The 18748-nt window shown below is 37.0% G+C and overlaps 1 protein-coding gene across 1 annotated transcript in view; it reads left to right on the top strand.

Moving 5' to 3' along the window:
* VPS36 (vacuolar protein sorting 36 homolog) overlaps window positions 1-18748 on the top strand; it is a 22276-nt gene extending 3528 nt beyond the window's left edge. The window contains 14 exon segments of the mRNA XM_037372470.1: window positions 1641-1711; window positions 3607-3721; window positions 5186-5221; window positions 5224-5277; window positions 7752-7838; window positions 11127-11159; window positions 11270-11347; window positions 11753-11887; window positions 12739-12804; window positions 13362-13426; window positions 13888-13972; window positions 16462-16509; window positions 16511-16539; window positions 16623-18748. Coding sequence (XP_037228367.1) covers window positions 1641-1711; window positions 3607-3721; window positions 5186-5221; window positions 5224-5277; window positions 7752-7838; window positions 11127-11159; window positions 11270-11347; window positions 11753-11887; window positions 12739-12804; window positions 13362-13426; window positions 13888-13972; window positions 16462-16509; window positions 16511-16539; window positions 16623-16716 — 996 coding nt within the window. The 3' untranslated portion in view covers window positions 16717-18748.

Genomic DNA, 18748 nt, shown 5'->3' with positions numbered 1-18748 from the left:
TTCATGGTGAGTTGTTGACTAAGCTCAGCTGTGATATAACATCAGCCTTAGAAACCTTAGCTAGTTTACTAGAATAAACTTGTAGAGAAAATCCCCTTTATTGTGTCAGCAAACTTTAATAATAAATTGGGCAGTTATCGTTAGGTTAACATAGCAAACCTTTTTACAAAACCAGACAGCTGTATTTTATAGCTGCTGTTGTTACGTACCATCTGTAGTTGAACAGTTTAGAAAATACAGTGATTATCAAAGGAAAAAATATTGATTCTTTTAAGTTGGTTAGATAGCTAGATTTGTACATTTTAAATCACAAAATCGTGCATAATGTGAGCATGAGATGTTAGGAAAAAAGTATCCAAATAAACTCACAGCATTTTTAACACATCTGTCTTTTTGTATCCCTTCCTCTTGCTTCTCTCACCAGGAAGGAGTGATTCTAACTCCTTGTGCTTACAATAAGTCCATAACTTTCTAGCTGTGAACTAAATCAGTTAATCATCTTGGAAGTGTACATATTATATATAGTTGGACTCTTGTAATTTTCAAAAACATTTTTTAACAGAAGTATCATTTTGCCTGTCTTTAAAGCGTTCAGAGCTATGTGGGTGTTTTACAGTATGTAATGGCTGTAGAATCTGGAGCCACAGAAGAATCTAGATAGCTTGTATAAAGAGTTTTTAGAACAGGAAATGCAGTCCATGCTTTTTCCCAGTGAGAGGTTTACTGATCAGTCAAGAGTTCCTGCATGTATACTTTCCTAATCTCCAATTTAATGAGTATTTAATTATTCCATGCAAAGAGGAACAATTTTGGTAGTAGGGATTGAGAGGGCCCCCTAACAGTGTTCACTGTAACCTGGTGCTAGGCACACCCTCATGGCAGATGGAAGAGAGAGGTTCCAAGAGGGAATGTAACCTGTGTTTCCTGTATTCTGGGTGACTATGTCAATCACCAAGCTATTGTGCAAAAGACTTCACCGAAGGATATTCACCAAAACAAGACCAGCACCTAATTAGATACGTTGAATCACTCACTCCCTTGAGCAATTTATGTCTCAAATACATAGACTAAGAGTTTATCTTGGGTAGGTTAGTCTCCCACAGATGGCTATAGTCTTGTTTCTTGCTCCACTTTGTTTTGTCTAAAGCACAGTCCAATAAATGTGTGTTGAGATGCAGCCATCAACTTCTGGATTAAGTCCGTGGGTATGGGATAGATGGAGAAATTAATATTCCACTCAGGGATATTCTAATTTTGTAGATGTTCAACACTTAAAAGACTGATGCCTTTGGATATTGTTTTAGCTCCCAAAGTAACATCAATTCAAAAATGTTAAGAATCTATGAGTATTGTGCACCTACAGGGATACGCTGCAGTAGTGTGGAAATTTTAGTGACACATTTGTGGTTTTTTTTTTTATTAACTAGAGCTCAGTTGCAACTTTCTATTAGTTTTCTACTTACATTTCTCTTTAATAGATTGTTTTGATTGTTACTGTTGTATTTCATATGGAGTGCCTCAGGCAGCACCTGTAGAGATCCATACTGTTTGTGAAATAAGGAAAGAGAACACTTGGTTTTAGAGAATGAATAGTCAGTATATGGCTTCAATTTCACTTGTGCTTGCATTGATTATTCCAGGAGTGCTGCATTGCTATACCTCTGTCTCAGATCGTCTTTACTGAAGAGCAGGCAGCTGGGATAGGAAAAAGGTAAGGTGATAGTCTTTTTTCAGATGGATAGTTTGCACATGCATGTTATATGAGGTACCCAAGTTTATATATTAATTCATGGTAGATTCCATTTGTAATCTAAGATTGACAGCCACAAGGACCTGCTTTCCTCACTTGAGGTCAAGTGTGTAAGAGAGTCATGACAAAGCAGCGTTTGATATGATTTGTTAAATCTTGTAATCACTAAACAAGTATGCATTGTAACTTGCCATTTTAATTTCATTAGTCATAAATGACAACAGTGATTTTGCTGAATCTAAATTTGAAAGCTACTTTTAGTCTTTTGTGCCACAGAACTGGTTAGGGATAGAAACTCTGCCAAATCCTTTATTATATATATTTTTTATGACCAAATATGATTGATTTTGAGCATGGAAATGCTAGCAGTGATTAGAAGGAACTCAAGTGTTTCCCTCACTTGAATAACTAATTCAGTATGGTTTGTGTATGAAGAAGTGTATAAGCGTATAAAGCCATCAGTGTGTCCAGGTGGCCAAGAAGGCCAATGGCATCCTGGCTTGTATCAGAAACCATGTGGCCAGCAGGGCAAGGGCAGCGATTGTCTCCCTGTACTCGGCACTAGTGAGACCACATCTACTCAGTTTTGGGCCCCTCGCTACAAGAAAGACACTGAGGTGCTGGAGCTGGTGAAGGGTCTGGAGCACAAGTCTGGTGAGGAGCAGCTGAGGGAACTGGGGCTGTTCAACCTGGGGAAAAGGAGGCTCAGGGGAGACCTTATCACTCTCTAGAACTGCCTGAGAGGAGGTTGTAAGCAGGTGGAGGTCGGTCTCTTCTCCCAAGTAAGAAGTGAAAGGATGAGAGGAAATGGCCTCAAGTTGCACCAGGGGAGGTTTAGGTTGGATATTAGGAAAAATTTCTTCATTGAAAAGGTTTGTCAGGTATTTGAACAGGCGGCTCAGGGACGTGGTGGAATCACCATCCCTGGAGTTATTTAAAAGACATGTAGATGTGGCACATATGGACATAGTTTAGTGGTGGACTTGGAAGACCTGATGATCTTAAAGGTCTTTTCCAACCTAAATGAGCCTATGATTCTGTGATTCAAAGTTTCATAATAAGAAGAGAAAAATATTAACTGGAGAAATATATATATATATAGTTGACATCTGCTTGCAGCCTGTAGTCAGATGGGTAAGGTAATGTGCTGAGGTGTCCAGAATAAATCAGGTAAGTCACTAATGCTTGAGAAGTCACCTATATAAAGACCCATGAAAAAAGTATCAGTAAAGTGAAATTATAATGGTGGACTTGCAGTTATAATGTGATTGCAGTTTGTTATGTTCCTAAAATAATGCTATCTCAGAGTTTGCTTTGGTGGTAGGTGTCATTTTAGATTTTAATTTCCATGTGTGCTAACTTTGAATGTTGGTTTTGGACAAATTCACATACAGTGTTCACAAGTGACATATACAAGTGGGACAGATTAAACATAATACTGAGACCTTTTGTTTTCCTGTTACAAAGATAGTGTATTTTGGCAGTAGTTATTGCAAGTCAAAAGCCAAATCAAATGACTATTTGATGATTAATCTTAACTAAAAGATTTTTTTAGAAATTATTGCTTGAAATGTTAAAATTTGTTATGTTTATTTCTTAAGAATTGGCAGTGGGTACATTTTAAATTTGTGAGATGTTGGTGTTTTAGCGTTTCTAGTACTTTTTATGCAAGATCTACTATAATACTGAGTCAAAATACTTAAATATTTATATACAAACATAAAACATTATTTGATGTATTTAAGCTCTTATGTGAGATAAATTTAATAGAGGTTTTGATTAGATGATAAACTTTGTAGAAACAATTTTTTTTAGCTATTACAGAAAGCTACCTCTTTTCTATAACTTTTTCTTAGTGCCAAAATAGTAGTTCATCTTCATCCTGCTTCTTCAAACAAAGAGCCTGGTCCATTCCAAAGCAGCAAATATTCCTACATCAAACTTTCTTTCAAAGAACATGGGCAGATTGAGGTGAGTTTTGTACCATGCAAGCCCAGTACATCAGATCTTTGGACATGCTTTTCCCCTCTTGCTGCATTAGTGATAATTTTCCATGATCTTTCCATGTTACTTTTGAGGTGGAGCTTTTTCAATACATCCTTTTTGAAGACAAACACTGTGAGCCTTCAGGGTTCTGTACTTTGGTTAAATAATACAAATGGAGTTTCAAAAATCCAAGAGGCATTATTAAGCTTTGTCCTTATTTTAGTAGTTTTAATATAATCTTATACTTCCTTTTTTAGTATTTTAAATTGAACATAGGGTTTTCTGAAATCATATGTCTGAAATCTGTTAAATGCTTAACAGAGTAAAATATGTTTCTTTGTAGCTAGCCTTCTACTGAACCTGAATCAAGCAACTTACTCCTTCCTAATCATCTCTTTTAGTTTTATTGCTGACTTTTTGACGCCTTGGAGCTTTGTTTCATTTTATTTTTTGTAAATCTTTTTTTTTTTTTACCTACACCAAATCTCAAAGGCTTTGAACATTCTAAAAAACCATAATATATTTTTAAAAGAAGGCTTATCCTAAAAACCAAAGAAATTGCACTCTGTAAAGAAATTTCACAGTATAAGATTCTCATTTGAAGAAACTGAGAACTTTAACTTTGAACAATGAAAAAAGCTGTATCTGTTCACTGCAGAAAATCTGGTTTTCAACTTGACTTATTTATAACTGGCTTATAAATGCATTGCTTGATCAGACTCACTTTCATTTCTTTGTGAGCTGTTTCCAGCTTAGAACGAGTGTAGATTTATGCCTAGTTATAATTGTATAGCTGTTTTGCCTAATTATAACATTATTTATTTTAATGTTAACGTTAGTGTCTGAAAATCAAACTTACTATATTTACTGTTTACCTAGCATATCAATTACACTCCAGATTTTTTTCTTTATGACTTCAGAATGCCTTCCTGCAAACTCTGCGCTCTAACAATGGAATAGGTTTTCTTTCTGGATTTTGGTCAGTGGGATACACTTAGTGTTAACTACTGTTAACTAATTAACTAATGCAAGCTTCTGGTATTAGCAATAAACAAATAAGTGTAATTGATCTGTGTGGTCATCTTTATATTGTTCAATTAACAGTTCAATAGTAATTGGATTGTTCAACTTTCCCTCCTTTAAAAGCAAACCTTGACATTTTTAACTTTAGCATGTTTTGGAACCTTTTGAATATCTGAAAAAAATATTTTACAATAAAAGTAATCATGCAGGTTTAATTAGTAACTACATGGCTCCTTCTCTAATGTATATATTTTTGAAAATTGGACATTAAGAAATTCAGGTAATGTTGTACTGTGGATGTGTAGGTGTTCCTGTGCTTTGTCCTTACATTGAAGCTTCTTTCGTCTACCACCAAGATGCTAAAAATACCCAGAGGTACTCTGCACGGTTTATGAAACCTCTCTTGTCACTCTTTAATGTTTGCAGTTCTATAGATGGCTATCAGAAGAAATCACACATAGGAGAGATGGGAGAACATGCCCACTGGTCAGACCATTCAGGTTAACAAGGATCCACAGGTACGTGCAGAGCTTCTGAGCGGAATCTGTATGTAATAATCTCTTGTTTCCATTTCTTGCTGTTCCAATCTACTGCATCTGGCATGCCTCTCTAACCAACACCATGGGCACATGTGGGAATTCAGCTTTACTTTGCCTATTTCTTCACTGGCATAAATTAGTTTCTCCTTTACAGTTTTCACCTGATACAGAACACTATGGCCTCTCTTTCTTGAGTGTGTTTAGACTGGAATAGTTGATAATTAGCTCCGTTTTTTTTATATAGTCAGACACACACACATGCGCACATACACAATTATGCAAATATTAATTCAGCATGAGAGATCTAATGAAGCTGAAAGATTTTTGGTCTGAATTGTGCTTTCTTTCCTGTTTTACTTTTGTGGCTGGAAGTCAAATATATAACATGTAATTTATATAACTCTTTGGAACCTTTATATGTTTGATTTAAATGTGTATGCTAAATGGACAGCTGTTATGGAGAATCTCTTTGTCATATGTTAGATTACCTTCTTTATCTGTCTGCATACTTCTGGGTTATAAACTGATAACACTGTCTCCCATAACATCCTTATAGTTAAGCTCAGGCAGTGTGGGTTAGGTGAGCGGACAGTGAGGTGGGCTGAGGTCTGGCTGAATGCAGAGCTCGGGGTTGTGATCGTCGGTGCAGAGTCCAGCAGGAGGCCTGTAGCCAGCGGTGCTCCCCAGGGGTCAGTGCTGGGTCCAGTCCTGTTTGACTTATCCACCAATGACCTGGATGAAGGGACAGAGTGTACCATCAGCAAGTTGCTGATGATACAAAACTGGATGGAGTGGCTGATGCACCAGAAGTCTGTGCTGCCATTCAGCAAGACCTGGACAGGCTGAAGAGCTGGGCAGAGAGGAACCTCATGAAGTTCAACAAAGGCAAGTGTAAGGTCCTGCACCTGGGGAGGAACAACCCCGTGCACCAGTACAGGCTGAGGCTGACCTGCTGGAAGGCAGCTCTGCGGAGAAGGACCTGGGAGTGCTCGTGGACAGCGAGTTGCCTGTGAGCCAGCAGCGTGCCCTGGTGGTCAGGAAGGCCAGTGGGACCCTGGGGTGCATTAGGAGAAGCGTGGCCAGCAGGTGGAGGGAGGTTCTCCTGCCCCTCTGCTTCTGCCCTGGTGAGGCCGCATCTGGAGTGCTGTGTCCAGTGCTGGGCTCCCCAGTTCAAGCAAGACAGGGAAATACTGGAGAGGGTCCAGCAAAGGGCTACAAAGGTGATTCGGGGGATGGAGCATCTCTCTGATGAGGAAAGTCTGAGAAAGCTGGACCTGTTTAGCCTAGAGAAGACTGAGAGGGGACCTTATCAATGTCTACAAACATCTTAAGGGCAGGTGTCAGGAGGATGGGGCCAGGCTCTTTTTAGTGGTGCCCAGCAACAGGACAAGGGGGCAACAGGCACAAACTGCAACATAAGAAGTTCCATCTGAATATGAGGAAAAAAATACTTTGAGGGTGACAGAGCACTGGAAGAGGTTGCCCAAGAGTGGTTGTGGAGTCTCCATCTCTGGAGACATTCAAAGCCCACCTGGATGTGATTCTGTGCAACTTGCACTAGTGAACCTGCTTTAGCAAGGAGTTGGACTAGATGATCTCCAGAGGTCTGTTCCAACCCAGACCATTCTGTGATAAATATGTAGATATTGTTTCTGCATATGAATGTGTTGAATATATGAATATATTGAACATATAGTACTATATGAATGAAATAGGATGATTTAAAGATTGTTCCGTGTCAGATCACATGTCTTCCTTTGTAAATGTAGTACCTATAAACATTGCTGCATTTGGATTAATGGCAAAGCCTGTACCCTGCATCAAGAATCAATGAAAATGTCTTACCTCCTGTTCTTAATTCTGAGTCATAGCAAATTGTTAACACCAGTGCTAAGCTTTGCAGTCAGAGATTTGAGGGCTGGCACCACTGCCGCTTAGGTACCAGTCTTTTGAAAACACATTTGGTATCAAATGAAAGGTTCACCATCACCTCCCTTCTGATACTTCTCAGCAAGGTAAATTAGACTGCACTTCGCATTGTGTTTCTGTGGCTATGTTTCTTCAGGGTAGATTTCTTGAGGTAATCCTGTTCAGATACACTCACGCATTTGCACAGCTCTAGTATAGATGTTCACATGGACTCAGAGGCTCTAATTGAGATGAGCTGGCATGCACAGTCTGGATCAGGCTATTAAGCATCTTCATAATTAATAGCTTCAATATAGTAATCTTATCTGTCTACTACAGCAAATTCATACGTGCTTCATGCTTACTTTTTATTTTATTACACTGGTTTAAAAAATACTTTCAAGAAATACATGAAATATTGTATGTGTGATTCCAGCTCTTTGGGGGAATGTTTCCTGTCATCTAATGTAAAGTTTTTCACAGTGAGGCGGATGAGAAAATTTAGCATTTCCTATTTTGATTCCTTTCATTATTTTCTTTTGCAGGCAGGAAGAATAAGGGCTGTAGGAATTGTAGGGATCGAAAGGAAATTAGAGGAAAAAAGAAAAGAGACTGACAAAAACATTTCCGAGGTAAATACTACTGATGTTTCAAGGTCAACCACCTGAGCCATTTACATTCATTCACACGTTCTTTTAGGGGCAGCTGAGACTATTTATTGTTTTTGTTGTGAAGTCTGAATTCATTTACGAGTGTATAATTTACGGTTATTTACTGTGTTTAACTGGCTTTTCAATATATGTAAAGGTACTTAATTTAAACAGTTCCTTTCAAGAAGACTGTTCTTTGAAACTAACGGTGTGTATTTATGAAATTAACTTTAGTAGAATTAGAAATTAGAGTTCAGTGACTTCTGATCAGGGGAAGCAGAACACAAAGGCATCTGTAGAAGTAGACTATTACAATTTTGGGCGTGGGGGGAGGTCCTTCATTTTTTTACAGCTAATTTTAATTTCAGTTGAAAATGTAATATATATTAAGGATAATATGCTGATCTAAGTGTCTGCATGTAACTGGTAAAGTTAGATTTTAATCTTACTCAGTTTTTAAATGTTAAGATTTAGGCTTATAATTACAGTAGAATGTTCTGCAGTCCAAGCATCAGCAAGATTTTACAAGTATCTTTGCAAAATACCTGGGCTAGATGGAGACCATCCTTTTCCCCAGAAACAGCACAATAGTTGAATTTCAGATCTCAATACTGATGGACAACAGAGGCAATTAATTTCTTCATATATACCTGGGAACAGTAGCCTCAAAAATAGTTTGGTTCTGTCTTGGTAGTAGAGATTAATACAGAAGTACTTATAAACTACATGCAACAGATTTCATTTTTGTGACAAAGCTCTGTGGAATTCAGTGTGGCACAATAAAAAAAGACATTCACTGCTCTAGTACCTAAGAAAATTATAGTACCTTTGCAGGCTGCCTACTGTTTCAGATACTGGTAGCATTAAAATTTTTCCTTTCTATTTATAAGGAATGTAATGAATGAAGTTCTGTGTGTAGTTCAAAAGGTATTGTGGTTACATGCTTGTGTATATAGTTCAAAAGGTATTGTCTGGTTATTTTTTCCTTCAGCAGCTTTGTCAGAGAGTAAAATGAATCTGTTTATACGTGTTGTATGAACAAAGGAAACCCATGGCTTGTAAAATCCTGCCTTCCTCTAGCTGTAAATGTTATAAATGACTTAATTTAAAAAATGGTGCCCTGGCTTCCAGGAAAAGGCTTCCTGCATCTGCTGTTCACTGCTGATAAGAATCCAGTTCTTTAGCCTTTTGTTTATCTGAGGAAGTTCCTGTTAGGTGTGTGCACATTCCCCTTTGTTTCCAGGCCTGCCCTTGGTGAGTCAGGCAGAGGAGTTAGACACAGCATGCTGTTTATTTAGCTAAATCAAGGGTTCTTTTGATGAATGATGTTTTCATGCAGGCTATAGAGATTAGAAATAAGCTGGGAAAAGCCTTGTTAGAAAACTTTTTGTTGATATCATACAAATACAGTAGGAGGTCTTTGATTTACACTATAGATTAGGAAATCTATTTTAAATTATTGAATTTGGCAGAATAAGAAGTAAGAAGAAATATTCCAAAGAGAAGCTTTTGTTCTGATAGCGGTAGATTATTGTTATACACTAGTATATTATCTTTTCTCACCTTGGACCTAGCTTTGTCCCACTTAATTTTGGATACCTAACCTAGGTACCAAGTGTTAAGAAGCTAGACTTCTCCAGTCAGTGGACAAACACTGGCACCATTAGGAAGGGTTCTGATGAAAAGCAAACCCTGTCCCTTCCTGGAGGCATCTCTGTCTCTGCACATTGAATCTCAGACCAATAAGCTTCTAAGTAAGGCACCTAAGTGTAGGTGGGAACAGTTAGGTCTTCCTATGCAAATTCTTTTAAGGTGTCTTTCTAGTGGGGGATTAGGCAGGACAAGCTAGGAAGCAGACAGAAGCAATGGCTAGAAGCCTAGGCGAGACATATCTAGAGGGTCATTTGACATACTCTTAACTGAACAACCTTCTTTATTTGTGGCTGGAGGGGTTGGGTGCTGCTGTCAGACAAGCTTTAGCTGCAAAGTTTCAGGAATTTTTCTCACACCAGTTGTTCAAAAAAGGTTGTTTGAAAAGGTTGACCACCTGGGCATGTTGTCATGTATTTGAGAGATGTGGGCGAGAAGGCTGAATATGTGTTGCTGAGGGTGGGAGAAATGGTAGTTGCTTTTTAATATAGTTGTGTTAATATGGTTGCTAACTTTTTTTGTACATGATTTTTTTTAATGCTAGTTGGTTATCGTTACTAAAACTTTTGCATTTCAGTATATGCTCAGCATTTTTTGAAGTATGTTTTATTTAAGCCTAAAAATGCCCTTTGTAAGTTGTTGTAGAGTTGTTGTATTTGAGACTTTAGCAGTTTACTGAGCTTAATAGGCTTGATATAATTATGGTCCTGTGGTGGATGCCCAGTATATTACTTCTTTGGGTTTTTTTGAAACAAAATTAACAGTTTCTTAGACAAGAAAATAAATGTTTTGTAAAAATAATTTTTTCCCTTTATCTAGTATTTATTTTGGGTTTTAGGTCCAACAACTAGAGTTTTCAGAGGATGCTTTCTGTCTAGTTTTTATCTTAACTTATTGAAATCTGATCACTTATCTTGTGGATCTTATTTCATTCGTTTTCTTAACTGGTTTTTGTTTATTATGCTAGCACCACTGGTCCTATGTATGCAATACTTAAATGAAGAGAAATTGCCACACATTTTCAGAGGTTTTGTCTTGTCAGTTAAACATACATGTGAAAAACATACTTTCTTCCTTGCTTATTTGAAATGGCTGTTGCTTAGAACTTCATAACATCTACTGATTAAAGTAAAATTGTCTTGTCAGGAGGAGTACTTCTGTAGGTTTAAAGTAGTCTTGCTGCTGGCCAGATACAATAGATCTCCTTGAGTGAGGGTTAACTGTTGGAAAAAAACTACCATCACCACCAAGAAACCTTTCCCCAGCTTTTAGGAGAGCATAATAAACTAGGACAGTTTAATCTTTTGTGGGCCTTGGTGTCTTGTTGTTCCTTCCTATTGTATGGACTTCATATTGAACTAGTGTTCACATACTAGTAAAGTGTGCGATTGATTGATTCTTTTCTTCATTCTTGTTTATGGATTGCGTAATTTTGATTTTTAAGACCTGGTATAAAACAGATATATCAACCAATTATATATAATGTGTGACATTGTAACATACTGATCTAAAGGGATAGCAGCTCTTAGAAAAGCTTGGGTAGGTGGACAAAGGCAGCTCACTGTACCCATGAAGCTTGATGCTGTAATTGTACCGATCTGCGGTGTCTTTTTGTTTCAGGCTTTTGAGGATCTTAGCAAACTAATGGAGAAGGTATGGCATGTGTCACTTATCCAAGTTGACTTACACTTGTATTCTCAGTTTTAAGCATGCTTTTCTCTGTGGAGCTGAAAGTTGACTTATCTGTGTGTCTTTCTTGATAGGCTAAGGAAATGGTGGAGTTATCCAAGTCAATAGCCAATAAGATTAAAGAAAAACAAGGTGACATCACTGAGGATGAGGTAAATGAATTTTGTTTTTAAAGTCAACAGAAATGTTCCTATGCAAAGCAAAAAGCTATCCATTTAATACATGTAATTTAATAAGGAACACTTCATGGTTGGGTGTTTTTGTGTTTTAGTGCCTACATAAAGTAAAAGTGACTTACTTGTTTAGCATTAGCTTTTCTTTTGACCCTTTCTTAAAAGCAGATTTTACTGCCTTCGTGTGAATTTTTGTATTTTTGACCTCTGCTAGTCAAAATTGAATTGTATTAAGTCTTGCCTTCTCTTTGATAGTAATTGACTTTTATCGGTAGTAAACTGAATGGATTTATTCACCAAAACTGTCGCATAGTAATAAAATAAAAGTTTTTTCAAAACCAGAATCATTCACTAGCTGATGTACTTCTAAATTTATTTGTTTAGACTATTAGGTTCAAGTCCTGTCTGCTGAGTATGGGTATAGCTAATCCAGTTACCAGGGAAACACATGGATCTGGTACACATTACCACATGCAGCTGGCGAAGCAACTAGCTGGAATACTCCAGACACCATTAGAGGTAAAGCACCTAATTTTGCACCAAGATTTTCCATGCGTTGCTGAATTTTGACGTAAATGTGTTTGGCTGTAGCACTGTGCCTGTTTTTAAAGTCTCAGATTTGGCAGCATAGCTTCACATTCAGTGTTTATGGAAAGAAAATATATATATATATATATATATATTCTTCCTGAATTAAGAAAGTTTAAAAGAAGTAAGAATTTTTCTTTGGAGTAATAGCATCTCAACTTCTAATCCGCAAAATATCAGCGATACTTAGAAAATCATACGAGCAGTCTTCCTTCCATTTGAACAGCCCTGTATTCATCCCTTGCTGCAGAATATTATTTTTTTAAAGAAAGAGTGAAACAACACATGACTTTAAAAATATAAGTAGTCTTTAAACTGCCTTAAAATTATGCATTTTGCAAATACAACACAGAGTTATTACACAGACTATCCCTCCTTGGTAATATATTCTAGTGTGTCTGAAGCTGTTAGAGAATTCAAGATTCTCACCAAAAAGATTTCATGTTGCAACTTATAAGGGCTATGTGTCTACTAAAACAAGTTGATGTGGTAGATTTAATATATTGAAATTTCTTGTTCCTGTGACTTATTCTCTGCTTTAAAATCAAAGTAATTCAGTCTTTGGATGTAGTATCAGTGGTTTGCATTTTAAAATGATTGGTGAAAGATGTTACAACTTGCCTCTCGTGCTAGAAATATATGGTATTGCCTGGGTAGTTTCTTTCATTAAGGCCCATCATTTAGCTCCTCTGTTTTACCTGTTTAATCACTCAAATGCAAGTAAAGATACCGTGTTTACTAGATAAATGCTATTTCTCTTACCAGTCTTGTGCTTAACACAGGAGCGAGGAGGGATCATGTCACTTACAGAAGTATACTGTCTGGTAAATCGTGTATGAGGATTAGAGGTGAGAAATTGGTTTAATTAAATATTTTATAAAGTGTACTTCAGTGATAAGGTAATTAAAGAAAAAGTGTAAAAAGTTCCCTCCCAATTGCTCACTCTACTTGTCTTAACAGCATGAACTGATCAGCCCTTTATTAAAATGTGGGGCTTACCTATATTCTTTCTCCTTCTTCCATGCAATGTTTATGTATGCTCTACAAGTTGTTTTAATGTATGCTTCTTTTTGTAATACCATATAAAAGGGAAAATTCATCCTTATCTGGAAAGAAAACTGAAAGGACAGAGAATACTAAAGAATGGTGAATTTGGGTTTTTTTAAACAAATTACATCAATTTTTTCTGTAAACAGGGCAAGAAGGGTTATTACAGAACACATAGTAAGGAAACAGAAAGGAGCATAGAAGCCAATGAAAGTAGGCTGCAAAATAGAAAGAAATTAACAATATTGTATAGCCTGGTGTGTTTTATAGCTGTAGTTATTAAAACTGTTTGTTTTGGTGTTATGTTGTATACTTAAAATGCAAGCTGTGAAATAAATCTATTTTACTATTTTAGTAGTTGCTGTCACCGGAAGATTTAGTAAATGCTTGTAAGATGCTGGAGTCACTGAAATTACCAATAAGGTAAGAGTTTTACAGATGTATTTATTAAACCTGGCACTCGCAAGTCAGACCATGGTGTTTGGAAGACTTAATATTTTTACCTGCAGTAGATTTTCTCGCTTTTTAAGCAAAGTCATCCTTTGCTTAAAGGATGCTGCTGTAAGCACCAATATCCACTCTACATTAAAATATGAATTTTTAACAATGGTTCACTTTGCTAGGAAGACAGCATTGTTTTCACTTCCAATACAGGTTGGTTTTTTTTCATACTGGGAAAAGTTTAACTAAACTCAGACATATGCCCCATTCTTTTCAGTCTTCAGATTTTGAAGATGCTTTTAATATTCATTTTACAGAGCTTTTGTTTGGGGTTTGTTTTTTTTTCCTTTTGTAATGTGGTTTTAGGTGTGAATGCATCAGAAATGTGACCATAGGTGACGTGTACAGAGTTTTCAGTTACTTAGACTCTCTTTTGATTGTAGGCTTCGGATATTTGACAGTGGTGTGATGGTGATTGAACTCCAGTCTCATAATGAAGAGGAAATGGTAGCTTCTGCTTTGGAGACAGTAAGTGTACTTCATTTCCTTCAGTGTTCTGACCATGCTAGGGGAATTTAAACACATTAGGTATAAAAACTTGAGGTACAGGATTTCCTTTTGAGGTTTTGAAATACAAAATACTCCACTTCCAGTCTTCTAACAGTAATACTTAAATAGCACTTTTCATCTTCAAAGTGCTACGCAGGCACATCTTAGTCATTGCATTCTCCTTAAGGAATAAATCACTTCCTCTCTTTTCAAACTTCATTAACCTTCAACCTTCCTCCAAATCTTTTGCTCTGCAGAATGAAATTCATGGCATGTATTAAGCACTTAATTTAACAGAAGTGGACTTCAGACACTGTACACAACGTGCTTGAAGGCGGTGAAAGTAGCTCTGAAATATTGATATAGGCAGTTGTTTAGTTTGGGTTTATTTCATAAAATAGCACATTGTATGTGTAACATCTACTGAGTTTGCCACTGTAAAGAGCATTCAGTTGGAGACTAGTGCACATAGGCTAGCTTCATCAGGGAAAAAAATAGTATAAATTGCTCAGTGTGGTAAACCTTCATGGTCTTACTACCTCTGGGTCTTTAAAGTCCTGCTATCCTATTGCTTGATGCATATTCCTGTGTCTCTTTCAGCGGGATGTGATTTTTTTGTTGTTCATAAAGTTGAATAAAGGCTGATTCAGTGTACCCAAAGTTAAACATCAAAGAGGACTGTGACTTGGGCAGTCAGGAAGAAGTAGAGCTATCACAGGCACCTTCTCCCTTGATAAATGAGGTAGGCTCTTCAGTGCGTTTTGCGTGATTGTTACCGTATAGCTTTCTCTCATCAAAAAGATTTTTAGATAAGAGAAATGTATGTAGCCATCTAAAAGATTCCATCCTAAATCATCAAAACTAAAATGCTTAAATTTTTCAATATATGTTAATCCTTTCAGTTTATTTTCTCATATTTACAGAAAAATACCTAGTTTGTTTTAGGGGTTTTTTTCTGATTATTTTTGGTTTCTAATTAATTTGTTGCCTTCAGTAAAGGGCTTATCTCTTTGAAAGGAAAGGAAAAACATTTTCTTGATAACAAATGAGGTCAACTGCAAAAAGCAACAGATGGTGGATTTATTATTGAAACGCCTTTTTTTTTTATTATTATTATTTTCATAATATGAGACACTGACTCCATAGAAATACGTAAAGGAAAGGCTTTGAATGATGAAGGCTAACCTGTACGGGAGAGGGAAGATGAGATCAGAATTGTGGCCAAAAGCACCCTGTACTTAATGTGTAATGTACGGTAACATGAAACCTCTGAGAAGTGGTGAAAGGAAGTCACCAGTCTTTCAAACAGGAGAGAGATGTTTTGAAAGGCTGGTGAAGACAGGAAATGAGATGGAAGTCAAAGCATCCCAAAGTCACCCCTGATGAGAGTAGTGGTTTGGGAAGGAAAGATAATTAATCACCCATATGCATATTAGATTCTATAGCTGACTTCCATTACTCAGATTTGATCACTTAGCTTTATAGAATCTCAAGTTAGGACTAGCTTAATCTGAGTTTCCATAAAAATACTACAGCTGAGAATGATGCAGAATAGACCCCTCCCTACCCAGTTACGTGGGAAGCAGGAAATGGGAACCATGTCTGGATTTACAAGTTTGCTTGAATCTGAAGCAATGGAGAAATGGAAGAATTAATAATTTTTAGGGCAATAAAACATGTTTATCTGGGAAATTCAAGGCAATAATAAGTCTAGACTGCATATCTAATATTTTAAGCATCCGCATGTCCAGCCTGTGAGGTTTCATTTTAGCATGTATTAACTAGCGTGGGTGAGACAATGGGGCCAAAGTTTTGAGTCCCAAGACTGAACCTATCTTTTGTGTCAGCTGAATGTGATGGTGGCTTTTACTGATCCCTCTAGTATGCCATAATATAGGGTAGAGTACTAAGGTGTGGGGATTTTTCTATAGACAGTGGGGATATTTTAAATCTCATTAAACTCAAATTCTCTACTTCCATCTGAGACAACTTAAATCTCTAAATCGATGACCTGCCCTTAACAGGTCTTTTATTTCCTCATTTAGGCTTCACTTGAATCACTTGAAGTTTGCCGAATCACTTAGTATAGCTGAGCTGTGTAAATACTGATTGTGACAGTATACTGTACCTGAGCTATTCTGATTTTTCTGTTCTCTTTGTCCCAAGGCATCTTTTAAAAAAAATCCAAAGGAGAGGGTACCATGTGATTATTTTTTTTGCAATTTGAGTCTTTTCTACATTCCTTTTTTATATTTGGCAGTTTTCCCAGGACAGAGAAGAGGTATTTTTAAGGGCAAATACCCATAATTATTTGTACTTTTTAAAAATGCAAACAAACTAGTTGTTTTCACAAGGGATTTGCTACCAATTTATCACTTCACAAGGCTAACCCTGATTCACTAGCTAAGAGAATGTCATTTTTCTTTTAATGCTGTAGTTTGTTTATTTGTGTATTTGTTTTTTGATAGGTGTCTGAAAAGGGTTCCCTCACAGCTGACGAGTTTGCTAAGCTGGTGGGGGATGTCTGTTCTCTTAGCCAAAGAAAGGTAAGTAATAATTGTTGTGTTTAGTACCTCTGTTACCATGTTGTCCTCAAGTAATACAGCACGTCTTCTTTTGCTTTCTCTAGGCTGCTTCTTGCTGAAAAGATGGGCCATCTTTGCAGAGATGATTCAGTGGAGGGCTTGAGATTCTACCCAAATTTATTTCTGACGCAAAGCTAATGTCATTTGTGTACAATTTACTATGTAACAGTTGAACAAGGGAGCAGAACCCTTCCAACAAATGACTTTAAAATTTTAATTTTGTTAGTCAACTGCAACAGTGATGAACATCGCAATGCTTTACAGTTCTCGGGTATTTCAAGTGCTGAACCCTCTTACATGGAACTGAATGGAAGTAGGAATCACTAAGAAGTTTGCTAATTGTCTCAAGCTGGCTAGCTCATGTTTCAGGTTTTATTTGGCGTGTTCTGTCATTTTTAATTTCAAGAGAAGTCAGATGAAGATTCCACACAAGTGAAAGTGGAGAGACTATCTCTGTAGTCTGCCATGGGGGTCAGCACCCAGAAGACAGATTACTGCATACTCCAATTTCAATTTGCTTATGTCTAGAGCAACAAAGCAGACAGATGTATCCATAGTGATAAGAAAAGTGACTTTGGTGTGTACTGAAGTATAAGGAACAAACCCAGGGTAGAGTAACCCCTTCTCCCTGAAGCAAGGAGCAGTTTCCTAAGAGAGAATCTTGGAGTTCTTGTACTTTGAGACAGAAAGAACCTGCTGCAGAAGAGAAAAATGTATGTCATGTGAATCTAGAAATCACAGTGTTTGTTTTGTTATGTCTTATGCTAATATCTCAGATAGAAGCATTGTTAGCGCAGACTTCCTCTCTTCTCTTTCCTTGCCATCTTCCTTCCTGTCTCATTATGTTGTACTTCAGGTGCCCTTTCTCTGTCCTCTCTTCATGTAGCAGAGTGGAATACCCTCTTATCACTCTACCAAACTCTGTGCTTTAATGTGCTTGTGTTTTATCCTGTACTTCTAATGAAAGATCATTTGTTTGTAACAGCCTGTTACCTGTTTTGGAGAGACTGTTTGTTAGCTTATATCTCGTGTGTGAAAATTAATCTGCTTTCAGTATTGAAGGGAAGAAGACTATCACCCTGTGTTTAATAGTCACAAGGTATCATATTGTTTGGTATTCCTCACCCTGTGTTCACACTGAATACAATTTGATAGTCTCAGTTTTCATAACTCCAGTGGAGTAGTTACGTTACTTGAAGATCTGTTGTCATGGTAATAACAGTAAGTGGATGTTTATGATCCACATCACTTAAAATTTTTGGCGTTTTGAAGTCACCAGTTTTAATAAATAACAAAATTCAGTCAAGATATGGACAAGGATAACACATAGATTATGGCATTGTGGTTGTAATGGCCAAATCGACACTACAAAAAAGGAGAAAAAGCTTTTAAGAGCTTGAAAATACTTTCAGAACTGTTTAGGTGTTACCATAGCTTAGACAAATTTAATAAGGAGTTCAGTGCAGAGAACCCTACAGTGATGATGCTTATGGTTTGTAAGATGCTCGTTTAGGTCCAAGGAATTGTGTCCTCTTATCCTTGTCAAGAGCGGTGCTTTCTTTAGGGCAGCTTTCCTCTGTTTCATGAAGGTGCTAAGCCTAATGTATTTGGCACAGCTGAAGGAACTGGTTCACACTATTCTTACTGTGTTAACCATCTAGTGTCATCTCGTCAGGAGTCATATGGCTTGCAGCTTTTCTTCATCCTTCCCACAACCCACAGAAGAGATCTATGCGAGGTATGCTAAGCATCACACATCTAAGGAGGGACTGAAAAGTGAGAAATTCAGAAGCAAAAAGCTGGTTTGTGACAACTCTTTCTTCTACCTGATGTCAAGGGAGACCAGTGGTTTATGGGCCAGAACCTCTCTCCACAAGGGGGCATGTCTTCTGCAGAAAGAATAAAATGAGAAAGGAAATGCCAAGTGTCAATTCCCAACCTCGGTTGCTCCAACCCTGAGCTTTTCATTTTAAGAAATAATGATACAACCTGTTTAGAATGATGGTACCTTCTTGAGCTTTTCTTTTCCAAGATTTTTGTTTGACTTTTTTTTTTTTTTCTACAGGGAAGAAATCTATAGGGTAAATTGTATAGCTGGTTTAGAATTTAAACATAACATGGGAAAATGACTACTAGAAAGTAATAAAAATTAAAAGATTTTCTTAAATAG

The sequence above is a fragment of the Falco rusticolus genome, chromosome W, assembly GCF_015220075.1.
Source record: "Falco rusticolus isolate bFalRus1 chromosome W, bFalRus1.pri, whole genome shotgun sequence".
NCBI lineage: Eukaryota > Metazoa > Chordata > Aves > Falconiformes > Falconidae > Falco > Falco rusticolus.
Note: the sequence above shows the minus strand (reverse complement) of the source record. Positions and strands in the feature narration are given on the sequence as shown.